Source organism: Ochotona curzoniae, unplaced genomic scaffold (assembly GCF_017591425.1).
Source record: "Ochotona curzoniae isolate NIBS_2020 unplaced genomic scaffold, NIBS_Ocur_1.0 contig_1, whole genome shotgun sequence".
Lineage (NCBI taxonomy): Eukaryota > Metazoa > Chordata > Mammalia > Lagomorpha > Ochotonidae > Ochotona > Ochotona curzoniae.
In genome coordinates this window covers 19,067,604-19,081,746 of record NW_024464918.1, presented here as the reverse complement: position 1 = coordinate 19,081,746, position 14,143 = coordinate 19,067,604, and the positions used below count along the sequence as shown (strand labels likewise).

The following is a 14,143-nucleotide window of genomic DNA, read 5'->3' as shown; positions in this document are numbered from 1 at the left end:
TCTCCTTCTCTCTGTATATTTGACATTTTAATAAAAAAAAAAAAAAGGAAATTGGAGCTGGGCCATGAACTGATACGTGTCAGGCTATGAATGTAAAATGGGATGTGGATGTCAAAGGTGTAGGGTTAGCATAACATGCCACAGTGCTGGCCACTGTTGTTGTCCTCAGTATAGTTTTGTTAAGAAATTTCTTATTGAACAGCAGAGAGAAACACACCTGTTCACTCTCCAAATGGTTGTGTCAGTAGAGCTCTGCTAGGCTGAATCCAGGAGCCAGAACCTCATCGGGGTCTCCCTTGTAGATGGCAGGGACTTGGGTACTTTAGCTGTTCTGTTTCCAGGAAACATTAGCAGGAAGTTGGATTGAAAGTGGACTAACACTGTGGTCCCAAGCTTGAGCTTATTCCACTGAGTCATGCCCCCACTCTTGCTTTGATTTGGTTTTTCTTTCTTTTCGTTTTTTAAAAATATTTATTTATTTTTATTGGAGAGACAGATATACAGAGAGGAAGATCTTCATCCAATGGTTCACTCCCCAAGTGGCCGCAGCGGTGGGAGCTGAGCCAGTCTGAAGCCAGTAGTCAGGAACCAGGAACCTCTTCTGGGTCTCCCACTCAGGTCCAGGGTCCCAAAGCTTTGGGAACTCCTTGACTGCTTTCGCAGGCCATCAGCAGGGAGCTGGATGGGAAGCAGGGCTGCCGGGATTAGAACTGATGACCACATGTGATCCCAGGGCATTCGAGGTGAGGACTTTAGCTGCTGTGCTATCATGCTGGACCCGAGGTTTTTTTTTTTTTAAACATTGTTTATTTGGAAGGCAGAGGACCGGGACGGGGGAATATGTCTGACGGTCACTGCCTAAGTGTCTGAAACCAAGTGGTGTAAGGGGCCTAGCCTCTACAACCTCATAGATGTGACAGGGATCAGAAGTGGAGCAACTGGGATTTGAGCCATTGCTCTGGGATGCTGGCAGCTTAGGCACTGTGGTAATGCCACAGTGCTGGTATTGCTAATTATGTCTCACTGATTATGTCTCCTCACCTTGATTTTTACAGCCCATCATGTTCAGGGGTGAAGTGCGACTGAATGTGGAAGAGAAGAAGACTCGAGCTGCTAGGGAAGGAGACCGTCGCGATAACCGCCTGCGGGGACCTGGAGGGCCTCGAGGTGGGCTGGGCGGTGGAATGAGAGGCCCTCCGCGAGGAGGCATGGTGCAGAAGCCAGGCTTTGGAGTGGGCAGGGGCCTGGCTCCAAGGCAGTGAACTGCCCTCCACTGATCGTCATTCAGCATACAACTCTTCGCTCCTGCAGAATGGTGAATTTCTTCAACCAGCCTTTCACGTCTTGGAGAATGACATAGTCTGTTATAAACTGCTAAAGTTTGTACAACTTTACTTTTGCGTTAATGGTGTGTGCTCCCTCTCCTTCCTTCTCCCCGTAGTCCTTCACTTCCAATTTTGTGGAATGGTGTTTTAGGAGTATTGGATTTATAAAGAAGAAAAAAGACTGAATTTCCTTGCTTATACTTTGCATATACAGACTGGACTTTTAAAAATAGCCATTTCCCCAAAGGAATGTGTTTTTCTTATTACTGACATTTGGTATGTTTCATTCATTGAAATATTTCTCATTTTCTACATGTTTTCAAAAACCTGAGATACAGGATTTGGTAAACATTATGAAGGCAGGAAAAATCCAAATTGTTTCTTTGAGATTCATAACCTTTTTGTGTACAAAAATTGCCATTGGAAAATTTGACGAGTTTGATTTTTGCTAGTATGGCTAATAACTGAATAAAAGGTGTTAATAGTTACTTTGTTTTGGTATGTGATGACCAACCAATTCTGAAAATTTCTACCACTAAAACTTAAATTGTGAGATAGGTTTTAACATGTCTAGAATGCAAGTGATTAGCTTTTTCTTGAACTTTTTTTTTTTTTGAAGTAGGATTTTTTTTTTCATGTTTAGTTTGTATTTGTAAAAAAAATCAAAAAACAAAAAACAACAAAAAAAAAGAAAAACCACAAAAAAACAAAACAAAAATCCAAATAACAAAAAACCAGAGAAAAACTGTTGTGCCTTCTCTTTGTTTGCAATTTTGACAATTGTTTAAGCAAAAATTAAAAACACATACAAAAAAGTAAATTAAACCAACCAAAAAACCCACCGGATTGGTTTTTACCAGGTCAGAGTATGTGGGAATTCTGGAATTCTGTTTTCATCACCATGTATGTCTTCTGTTAATATTTGTTATGCCTTATTCTAAAATGGTCTCAAACTGGAATGCTTTTGGGGACAAATGTTTCTATAGAGTCCTTTGACATGAATAGTTCTGCATTTGTATTAAGTTTTATTTTGATATCTAACCAGATTCTTAATCATAGCCCATAAGAAGGAATTTGACTTTAGTGTTGAACTTTGCTGATACATTCAAGTGTCTACAATTTTTTTTTCTGAAATCATAGCCATATGGTAAATTTTCTATTTTGTTAAGGTTCCCTTATTGATGGACATGCAGTGGGTATTTCTTGGAAACGGCCAATTTTTATTAAAATATTTCTGGAAGAAAATTTATTCTGGTAATATAGACTAATACTCGTTTCGCACGCATACTCTTGCTGAGTGTTGTGAGCTGGGTGAAGGTTTTGTTTTCACATATGTGAGACAAACCTTTGTGTGACTGATAACTAATGGCAGGGGCAGTCAGGTTGTCAACTTAATTTCTTAACAGTGTTCATTTGTAGGACCATCTTGAGGACTAGTATAGAAATAGGAATGCTTTGTTTTATATTTACTCAGAGTCTAGGTTGGCCAGGATTGGGGTGGGGTGTGGGTTAGCTAAGTTTAAGTTTTATATTACCAGTTTGGTCCTAGTATTTCAAATGTCTTGGAAAAAAAAAATGACTATCTTCTGCATATAAAGAAACTTAGGTGACTAAGTCTTGTGGCTATTTCTGGGTCAGTCAGTATATATATTATATTTTAGCATTGATAGTCCAAGATGAACTTCATTTAAAAAGCTTATCAAGTTTTTGCCTTTGGGTCAGTTTAAATAATTATTTGGTAATCACTTCATGTGACCCACAGCAGTCATAATTTGAAGATAGCTTGCACTTTTGTAGCTTACATTAAGCTTGTTATGAAAAGAAAGCTCACCTGAATTCCCTTTGAGAAAACAATAAGTGGCAGTAACTTTAAAATCATAAGAAATTGTTTTACAAATAAATATCAAATCATACATGACAAATTGGTTTCTCTTAGAGGTTTAAAGTGCTTTCTAAATGCAGAAATTCTCAACTCATGGTTAATATTTTCTAGAGGGTATGTGGAAATTCATGAGATTTGAAGTTGGGCATGACTGTATCTGGCATTCGTTGGATTGAGGCCAAGGTGTATTCTGTAGAAATGACACAAACCCTTTTCAGAACTCGTGGCTGTGGGTGGGTAGAACAGTCCAGGTAGGTAAATAGAAGTAATTTTTTTGAATTTCTCCTTAGAAGTAATTTAATTCTTTTGAAATTTAACTTCAGAAATAATTAGGAAATGGGGGTCTCATTATAGTAACATTCATCAACTCTTACATAGTGAATAGTCTTTTTCATAGTTTTGCAGTGTGTGTATGTGCATGTATGTGTGTTTAAATGTGAAGAAGCAGTAGTAATATATGCCAAAAGCTGCTTATGAGTTAATGCAGGGAATCGCTGCATAATCAGAAAAGGTTTTCTAGTAATCACATGTCATTGTTAGAGTTAGGATGAACATAAGGGTTTGAATACTGAGATTTCTCATACTCAACACCATGAAGAATCCTGGTGCCATGTGTCACATTGTTGCACAAAGAAAAAAAACATAGGAACTGAGTGATGCATATAATCATGTAGCTGTACAGTCAAAGCAAGACAGCTCATCCCCATGTTGTCATATTTTAACATGCAGTTTTTCAGAGTAAGGTCTGAGCTTAAAACTCTTGAGCCACAAGTAAATTAGATGTCATCCCCAGAACAGTACTGGCAGACACTTTATGCATCTCCAGAGCTTTTACATAGCTAGGCCTTTCAGTCATCTGCATGGCAAGGACTGTGTTGCTCCCAAATTGACACTTTTTCTTCAAGGATCATAATGGCTGCCTGCCCATTTATATTTCGTTGACATTTAGTGAGTAGGTTTTTACCATAATGAAAGAATTGCTTGGAGACATTAGTCTGGAAAGAAAGGTTGGCATTACTGTTCATTATTTGAGCAAATGAGATCAATAACTTGGAGTTTTGTAGGTCTCCTTTCGCTTGCATGTTGTGTGTGATAACAAAATGGTAGCCAGTTGTTTTCTGGTTTGGTAAGCATTTAGTACAAGCCTGACTTCTAGCTGTGGATAGCAGTATTTTTATGGCATAACAGGTGACTTGATAGGAGTTTTGTGCCATCCCTGATACTTTTGTTCACCCCTATATGTGAAAACATTTAGTGGAAATGGCACTTTTATGGAAAGCAACTTGTAAGGCTATGGTAATGTTTCTGTGAAGTTTGGCTTGTAGACCCCCTGTTTATGCTGGGTGGCTTAATTTTTTTTAGTAGTAACATTAGATCTACTGATGAAAAATTTCATCTTGTATTTCAGTTTATTTTGGGTGCTACTTCAAAGAATTTCTGTAGAACCCCATGCAGATAATTGTTGGCCCTTTAGCTCAACAATTTTAATCTGGTGGAAGAAGCAAGATCATCAACATTTGGTTGAATATGGGGTTTTAACTAAGTTTCTAATGTACCAAAAGAGAGGCAGTGGAAAATTGGGTAACTTTTTATAGATGTTTCAGAAACTTAGGCCTAGGAATGGGTCGGTGAAGTACAGGCTCTTGGTGCTAGATGACAAAAGTTTAAGGGTTTTTCCTTTTAAGATACTAATGTGTCTGGCTTGTATTCTGGGGACTTTGAGGCTTTTGAACTGGTTCTATAGTTGACTGTAGCAAAGAAGTGGTGGCTCAGGAGGGAAAACATTTCTCTGTATCTATTTACATTGTTATAAGTGGATACGTAGACTAGAATAGTCTCAACATGATCTGGTTGAGGAAGAAGATGAAGGAGCACCTGAAACCCTCTAGCCAGTTTGGGTTTTGAAGATAACTTGTAAGGTGATAAGAAGCAAGGCGATTCAATTTCATGTGACTTGTTCAGAGAAGTATCCACTTGAATCCTAGTTGCTTTCTGTTAGTTTCCTGTAGGAAGAGGAAGGTAATGCTGATAGTGCATTTCATTGTTAATTCCTAAACCATGTGATTAGGTCAGTTATAGAAATCTATTTGATTAGTATTTAGAAATGTGGCCGGTATCCCAGGTTTGTAGGGGTCGTGCATATAGTGAATTTTTCTAAAAGACAAAGTTAAGAATTTTTACAGAAGTTTATTGTCAAATTTAATATTTTTCAGGAAGCTACTTATGGGAAGATTGCTTATTTTTTTGGTAACAACTAGAGGGAGGATCATAACCTATTTAGCCTGGACATAATAGCTTTTAACAGTTGATCTAATTAAAACTGTTACTGAATTCCCCGCCCCTCTTCTCCCTTTGATGTCACCTGTGTGACTTTGGATATGTTTACATGTTAACATTTTGTGACAAAGATTGTATATACACTGTGATTTGGTCTCTAGTCGAAGACATACCGAGATGTTGATGTAGGATGTAGGGATGGAGAAAGGACTTTTTTTAAAGCATTTTGTGCACACTTAATAAAACATTTTAAAATAAGTTTCTTATGGTAGAAATTAGGTTTTGAAAGGGTAGAAGTAGACTCTGGCTAAATGAGTAGGAGTTGTATAATTTATATGGAAAGCCTTTTTTTTTTTTTTTTTTTGAAAAGACATTTTTATCTTCCCACTGTTACACTAGCAATAGGAGATAGAATTCTGCTAATTTGAGGGTCAGTGCTGGAAAAGACTGAGGGGGTTTGTAAAGCATCCCTTCATTTTACAAAAGATGAAGATGGCTCGGAACATGAGCACAGTCTCACAGCTGCTTGCGAACATAACAGGGGAGCTTCTGGGGTCAGCAGTCTGGCTTGGCATTAGGAAGGAAGGCCAGAAGGGAAGCCACTACATTTTTGTTTGCTTACTCTTGCTGCCTTGGTTCTCTAGTTGAGTCTTGACACATAGATTTTTCTGTGTTTGTGCTCAGCTCTCTCTTGGGACAGTAACTTGACTGCCCTCAGGGATGGATGGACTCAGCCATCAGAAAGCTATTGGATATCCTCATGTGTTACCAGCTATGATTGTCTTGTACTTGCTGTGGCATCTTGCATTCTGTACTCTGGCGTTGTTACCACAGTAAGCTCTGAGGTGGCAGCAGCTTGGTCTTAGGAGGCATGTACCCTCTTTAGTGCCTGCAGTGCCGTGTATGTAGCCAGACATTGCTGATTCCCTGGCTTCAAGTGCCTTCTCTTTCCAGAAGACAAACTTGAATCTGCACCTTCATTTTCAGTCTCTTTGCCTCTGAATTGTGTTTTTATGAAATACTTGTCTTGCCTCCTAACAAAAGATATACAGCAGGAATTGGGTGGTCCTCTTTTAGGGTTGGAATTTATTTGAAGGGAGGAACACGTTTATTTTCACATACTTCTGGTCTACATTGTCCTGTCTGTTGAAGGCTCTGTCCTGACTTCCATGTTTAAAACTGTTCCTTGAGCACTTGATAACTTTTTCATAGTTCTTAGCCTCGCTTTCCACCTTAGAGTTGGGATTATGTTACTTGTTTTGCTACTTTCTTGGACTGTAAGCTCCTAGCGGACAAGGGCTCGGGGAATGTATTCATGTATTGTACTGGAAAGTACAGTTACTGTCCTGGAGTTACTAAGTGATAATTTAGTAGATCAAATAGCAATGTCATTTTCTGTTTCCAGTCTCACAAAGGAAGCCTATCTAGACACAGGGCTTAGTTGAGGAAATATTAGCAACTATGAATTTCAGTGGAGGATATTTTGGAAAAATTTTAGTGCAGAGGCAAAGTTGGTGAGGAAGTTACTAGTTTGAGGTACTTCCAACCCTGATGTGAGTAATCAGCTCTTTGTTACTGATTTGTGCTGAGTATGTCCCAGGCACTTGCAAAATTTCCTGTGAGATTTTTATTTATGTTCACAAACCTATCCCCTTCATTGCTCTTACATTTGATAATATCACCCATACTGCAAGTTCAAGTCACCTGCTTTTCTTTTTGTAACTCCCATGTCGAGTCTCAGCTAAGTCCTGTCGGTTCTACCTCAACAGTCTTTACGTCCCGCCTTACCTAGGCTAGGTAATTTCAATAGGCTGTCACCTACACTTTACCTCTTGGTCCAGGTCTGATCATGTATCCCACATGTGTTCTATCTCCTCTACTAGACTGTAAGCTCCCGATGGGCAGGATCTGGGTCTGAGTCTTCTTTGTACCTCCCATAGCATCTTACCAATAAATATTTCTTGAATGAACAAATGAATTCTGATTTCTCAACATGAAGCTTTGTGTAAAGTGAAATGTGTTTTAGATCACATATAGGTTTCTTTTGATGGTAATTGGGAGATTTAGAAAAATTGGTTCATTAAAATTATGAGTTAACCACAGAGAAAATCTCAGAAAACTTTTAATTTTTTTCCATTGGGATCAGCATGGATGTGGGAATGCAGGTGGTTCAATAAATACACTTTTATATACAAGTCTCAGGTTTTACATTCCATCTTCAAACTGCAGAAAATTTTTTTTTATAAGCCAGAAAATAACTGCCAATAATGTTTGACTTCATGCAAAAAGGGAAGGAGAATTAGGGGCTAAAGGGAGTTCGGTTGTCCAAGGTTGAGTGTCCAGTAAGAAGTAGAAACGTTAACATTAAGGAAGCATTTGCTTAACACGCTGCTGAAGGTGGGAGCCAAACAAATCTTGACCTACAGCATTAAGGCCATGACAAGTATATACATATGTACAAAGAAGTTTCCATATAAAAGACACACTGTCACATTTTCTTCTGGGAAAGATGAGGAACTTTTAATTCTGCATTTCTGACCTGATTTTCTAGGCCAATTTGATAAGATGTCCTCAGGTGACAGAAATCTGCTTTGGCTAGCTGTCAGTTAATGGCTGCTGTGATTTTTCTGGTCTCAGCGTGAAGGAACGTCAGCTTGACCTGTTACATCATTAGTGATGAGGCACACTGCACAGAGCCATCATTCCTGACATTTCCCAACAGACTTTGGAATGATAGTGTCCTCTGTAGGAGACTCCACAGCTTGTGACCTGAAGAATTACACAATGTGTTCTGATTCTTTACAGGATAAAATTGCTTCTCGAACAGTGTATTAATGAAACTGTTAGGTTTCAGAACTTCCCCTAATTGTGGAAAGTTAATTTCTGTGTTACATGACACATGGAATTTGGCTGCTTGTTTTGGGAAAAGTAAAATAACTTGTTGAATTAATTACTGTTTTGGCAAACATGAGATTGAAAATAAACAGTATGTCTTTAGGACCATGCCTAAATGGGAAAACAGAGGGCAGAGTCGGTGACTTGACCAGATAGCATTTGCTTTGGCTAGGTTCAGATACTTAAGGTTGCACTGATTGTGCTGGTAGAAACCCATCTTAAGTAGTAACTGAATCTTGCACCAGCTACCAGAAGTTCTGTTAAACAAAGGACCTTTCCTTCAGCAACGGGACAAGGTTGCAATTCATTTTGGACTATTAGCTGCTTCTATGTTCTGTTTGTCATCTCAGTAACAGATTCTGTGATAGTTCTAGTTCTTCCATGGGCCAGTTGCCAAGTATGTCTCCAACTGGTTAATGACTATGGCTTTAACTTAATTTCATCTCCTATGGGAGATTCCCCCAAACTGCTCAGCTGTGAGAAGGCGATTTCTGGGGACAGAACCAGATGGTTGGTGATCTCGATGATGATGATGAACATGTGCAGAGCGTACCACCTCTGCATATTCCTGCCATGCAACAAACACTCTTCACCAAAATGACACTTCTTAGTTACACTGGTTTTAGCCAGGGGGTCTGTAGAGATGCAGATCCAGGCAAGCACATTGGAAGACCACTTGGCAGTGTCGAGAGGACTTGGGAAGTATGAGCTTTTGTCTAGGCCTTTTGTGGCTCGCTTTGGCCATGTCAGGTCCACAATTTTGTCATAAAAATCTTCCTTGCAGGTCACTGAGGTCCTTACTATTTGTTTTGAAGGTAAAGTTTGGACTTTTTTTTTTTTTTTTTGAGAATGCTGTGCCCTTTTTGTCTAATATGAACAAAAACACCTGAAGTGGATATTTTATCTGTGTCCCACATGCAAATAGCAGGATATACCTCTTGGGATTTAATTGACTATTGTGAGTGCTGAAAAGACAATGGCTTAAGTATTGAAAGATTGAACCATTAAAGTATGGGAAGTAGTATGAATGTAAAATGCCTTGTGGTAACATCCAATTCTTAAGCCTCTTTGACCCAACTCAGGCTAAATTGGCATGTTGAACATGGTACACTTTTAAATGAGGTAGAAGAACATGTAATGTGAAAAAATGGTTTTAGCAAACTTGTATGTTAGCACCACTTTATTAAAAAAAAAATATGGGGGAATCTGAATTACTGGGATAGACGTCTTTCTCCATATCTTTGCAGAGAATTTCCTTAGGGAAGGTAACTTAATGTGCAAAAAGCTATTTACACACTTAGCTCTACCAGGGACTTCCTATGAATCAGTTACACTTCTGCATTTATTTTTTTCTATTTATGTTCGGCTTTCTCCCCTTTTTTTTTCTTTGTTGACATAGTATCAGGCTTTGAATAGAGATGCTGTCTAGATTGGGAGAAGTAATTTCAGATGCAACTGAGGGCTAGAAGACGTGCTAGAGATGCTTTGCTTCCAGGTATGCTGTGTTAACAGTTCATCCTACAAAAAGGTAATGGTGCTGCCATAAGCCTGGTTTAGTTATAACTTCGGTTATAATAAGTTTTGGCTTGATAAACCACTCCACAAATACAAAACAGTGAACCCCCTCTGAAATCATGTCTTTACTATGTCTCCCTATCCTCTTTGTAATGCCTGCCCAACATAAACTAAATGCAGACTCCTTAGTTGGATTGATAGACGTGAATTTCCAGTGGGCTGTCTTAAGGAAAGGTTATTGTACCCCAGGATAAATACAGAAAATTTGAACTCTGCTGCAAGTGTGAGTGGTGGAAAGGGAGAAGCCACAGTGCTACTGTTGATTTGTCCTTGAGAACTGCCATCTCAATACTGAGAATTTATTCTGTGTTTAAGGTTGTTAACATACATTCCTGTCTTTCCCTCATACAAATCGATCACGGTTCTGCTGTATCTGCCTGTCTTTTTGCCTCCGTATTTTTACTCAATGTTTTCTCTGCTGAAACTCCCTGTCTCCATCTGCCAGAATATCACCTCTTCTTTTATAAGTTACTGCTCAGGTTGCTTTGAAACATTTATGTAATGCTTTTTCCTTTCCCCTTCCAAACGGAACCCTTTCTCCATTACGTACTTCATTTTTGTGTTAGTAGTTTTTTTTGCTGCTTTTCAAATAGCAAGTAGAAGGAAAATAGTTTTAGGTTTAAGCTGATAGAAAAACTGGAAATACTGTGTAAGCATAGATTATTTTATGGAATAAAGTATGTTGTAGCTTTGCTGTGAAGATCAACTTTTGAGATGAGGCTGTTCTTGCTCCTCTCTTGAAAGGCTAGATGCTCTCCCTAGGACAAGGACACAGTCATCTCTAACAGTTGCCTGGAGATCCACTGAGCCAGCCCTGGAGTCTAAATAGGGCCTGTTCCGAGTGCCGCTCTCCTCAGCAACAGCCAGGGCTGCACAGAAAGAGATATAACAACAAGCCATTCCTCGCATCTCCACCCTCTTTTCCTGTCTGCCGTAAGACCCATCTTCTGAGTACAGCTGACGACATAGGTGAGGAGGCCCTGACCCATGCACAGGTCTGGCCATGCCCATTTTAAGTTACCTATGGGATGGTTAAGGACAAAAGGACTTGGAGACAAGTCAGAGCATCTGCCTACACATTCACTCATCATTCTGTCTACCCACTTCATTTCCAGAGCTTGGTGGTGAGTAAAGAACCATCAGCACTGCTTTATTGGGACACTGATGAGGCTGACAATTTTCCTGCTCCTGTATTGATGGTATCTGCTGAAGAGAAGATCTTTTACCTGAAGAGCTGCTTGGAGGAAGTGGTTAGGTAATTAACCAGTTTTTTGGAATTAATACTGTTTAACCTTTTAAAGATGGATGGTTTAGTTTTGTTAATCCAGATAGTAACTTCTGTCATGTAATACTGTCTTTGGTTTAGAATCTGAACTCATACAAGCCTTATTCTAGGAGATTTTGGAGTGTGTGAGATGGGATTTCTCTCTGAACTCTGTCTCTTTTATCTCCCACTGAGTTAGGTGCTAATAGCATGTCTCACTTCATTACATATATACCTTGTTTTTTTTTTTTTTTTTTTTTAGGATTTCTTTAATTTGAAAAGAGTTAGAGAAGGAGATACGAGATCTTCCATCTACTGCTTGATTCCCCAAATGGAGCTGGGCTGGGGCTCATGGGTTTGGGCCATGTTATTGCTACTTTCCCAGGCCATTGGCAAGGAACTAGATTGGAAGTGGAGCAGCCAGGACTTGAACTGGTGCCCATGTGGAATGCCAGGACTGCAGACTGAGGCTTAGTGTACTAAGCCATAGCACTCACCCCTCATAATTTGTGTGGTTGGATGGTATAACTCTTTGGTTCCAGTGCCCTGCTGCTCTGCTTGTGGTGGGTTCTTAATTTCTCTTTGTTGATGCTTAAAGGCAATTTAGAATTAATAAATACTTCTAGAAAAGATCCTTACCCTGGATTCTAGTTAAATCTCAGCCATTCTAGACACATGGCTATCGCATCCAGATCCAAGGAGTGTTGTTAGTGCCCCCTGTGAGTCATTTCTCCATCTTGTATCCATCCATCCAGGCCTGATTCAGTTAGTAGATTCTTAGCATTTTACATCTTGTATCCATCCATCCAGGCCTGATTCAGTTAGTGGATTCTTAGCATTTTAAGTCAGGCTGATTTGTATTGTTTATGACATTTATATTTATGTTCTGAGCATAGAAAGGGTGAGGGCTGTCTTGTCTGGTTCTTGGGGTGAGAAATGGTTAGATTTCCAGTCTAGTATGAAATGATATTCATTGGCATTGAACATTTGCCAGGAAATCAGGTTTTTCTATATTAGAATTACTTAGAAGGCAGCAGATCTTTCTTCAGCATTTATTAAGTTAAATTAATAAGCATTTCACCTGTATACTACTTTTTAATGACAAATTACCAGTGCTGCTAGAATGGGCCTAGACGGGTGAAGGCTGTGGCCAAGAGGGGAAATTAATTCACTAAAGGTCAAGAACAGACATACAGGAGGGATAAACATGCCACACCTATTTTTAAACTTTACTTCCCCTTGTAGGATCAAGCCTATTTTTTTTTTCCTTTGAACATACTTTGTGAACCTGCTTTCTCATTTTTTAATTGGGAAATATTAGGTCCATTGTGGAAATTATACAGTGTAAAATGACAGACATACTAGTTGCTCAGTAGTAATAGTGTGACATTCAAGATCTATTCACAGTTCGTTAGTAGCTTCCATGTGATGACAAACATTCTATTTGCAGAGTTTAATAGGATGTCTTCTACCTAGCGGACATTCAAGTGGCATCTGGGGGAAAGGGACACAGATGCTTGAAAAGTCAAATCAGGATCAGAATTCATCTCTGCTCGTCTAAGTTCTGAGGCAAGTGTGGCGATCAATAGGAAATTTTTGGAGCAAGTCATGAAGTGTCACTGAGCTGGCTGCTGGGTGGGGCAGGTGGATTTGGGAGTGGGGGTCTTGATTCTGAAAGCTCTTTGGTGATCTCTTCTGACAAACAGGAAAAGTTGTTAAAGTTTCAGTACGATTGATATAGTAAGAATGCTTTACAGAGAGGATGAGAATGCTTTACTGAGAGGATGAGGTTAATATTCATATTGTCATTTTAGATAACAGACGTGTGGATGCAGTTGTCTTAAAAAAAGACCCAGTTGCACGCCTTACTGTAGTTGTATATCAGCCTTTGGATGGAAAGCAAATGACCTGTCCACCAAATTAGGGACACCCAGAATGGGCTTAGAGGAAGGCTGAGAGATTAAGATGCAGAGTGGGAATGACTTTATAGTTAGGGGGAAAGTCTTGTTTTTCTTGCGACTGAAAAAACAACTGGAGAAGCAGATTGGAAAAGTCTTTCAGGGTGAACTCATCCAACACGGGTTTCAGAAAAGATGGCTCTGTAGGGGGGAAAATACAAAGGCATATAGTGTACTGTGACTGCCTCTGTATTCACTGCCCGGGTTATTTGGTTACCATCTCACTGTTTTTCCACACACGTTTGTCCCACAGGAGTTTAGTGTTAGTAATTTGAATCTTTGAGGGTGTGGAAAAGGAAATATATATAAACCAGAGACATGTGCGGAAAACAGCTGGCTTGAATGCAATTTCCTTTTTTTTAAATCATCTTAGGGGAAATGTAAAATTTCAAAAACAGTACTTTTAAGAGAACATGGAAATGCGAAAAAGTTTTAATCTGCTGTAGTCTCATTAGTTCCAGGGCTCGATGAAGGGAAAGTGAGATTATATGCTGTGATGTCAGCATCTAAACATCTGAAGAGACCTGTTGACATCAAGTATACTTAGCCCATTCTGGGACAGCCAGGGACACAGTGGGAGGGGGTGGGACGGGGGCAATTTTAGAAACATTACTGGAGGAGTTGTTGGAGTAGGGGTAGAGAGAGATGGCACAACTACAACCACTTTTGCTCTATTTTTTTGTACTCGGGAGAGTGAACTAATGGCTTGGATTTAGACAACTTCCCACCTCATTCGAAGTGGGTTAGAGTGGCTTCACTTTTTCTGCAATTACAATAACAGGAACCACAGGGAAAAATATTCTTAAATTTCACTGGAAGAATCTTCAGATTAAATTGTGAGTGGGCAGGTATGGGGCTTAGAGTCATTGCTGTTGTTTCCTTAGGGGTATTTCATAAGTTCTGCTATGCTGTGTTTCTCTTTGATTCTTGCAAAATCAAATTTGGCAGAAAGAATTTAAATACCTGC

The 14,143-nt window shown here is 39.3% G+C and overlaps 1 protein-coding gene across 2 annotated transcripts in view; it reads left to right on the top strand.

Annotated features, from left to right (window-relative positions):
* G3BP1 (G3BP stress granule assembly factor 1) overlaps positions 1–7,454 on the top strand; it is a 31,364-nt gene extending 23,910 nt beyond the window's left edge. Inside the window, exons 12-13 of one of the 2 annotated variants that reach the window (XM_040994479.1) lie at positions 1,056–1,232; positions 4,770–7,454. In XM_040994479.1, the coding sequence (XP_040850413.1) occupies positions 1,056–1,232; positions 4,770–4,802 (210 nt within the window). In that variant the 3' untranslated portion in view covers positions 4,803–7,454. Of the gene's footprint in view, positions 1–1,055 lie in introns of both variants that reach the window. The other variant, XM_040994387.1, reaches the window with a different exon arrangement.
* The last annotated feature ends 6,689 nt before the right edge of the window (positions 7,455–14,143 follow it).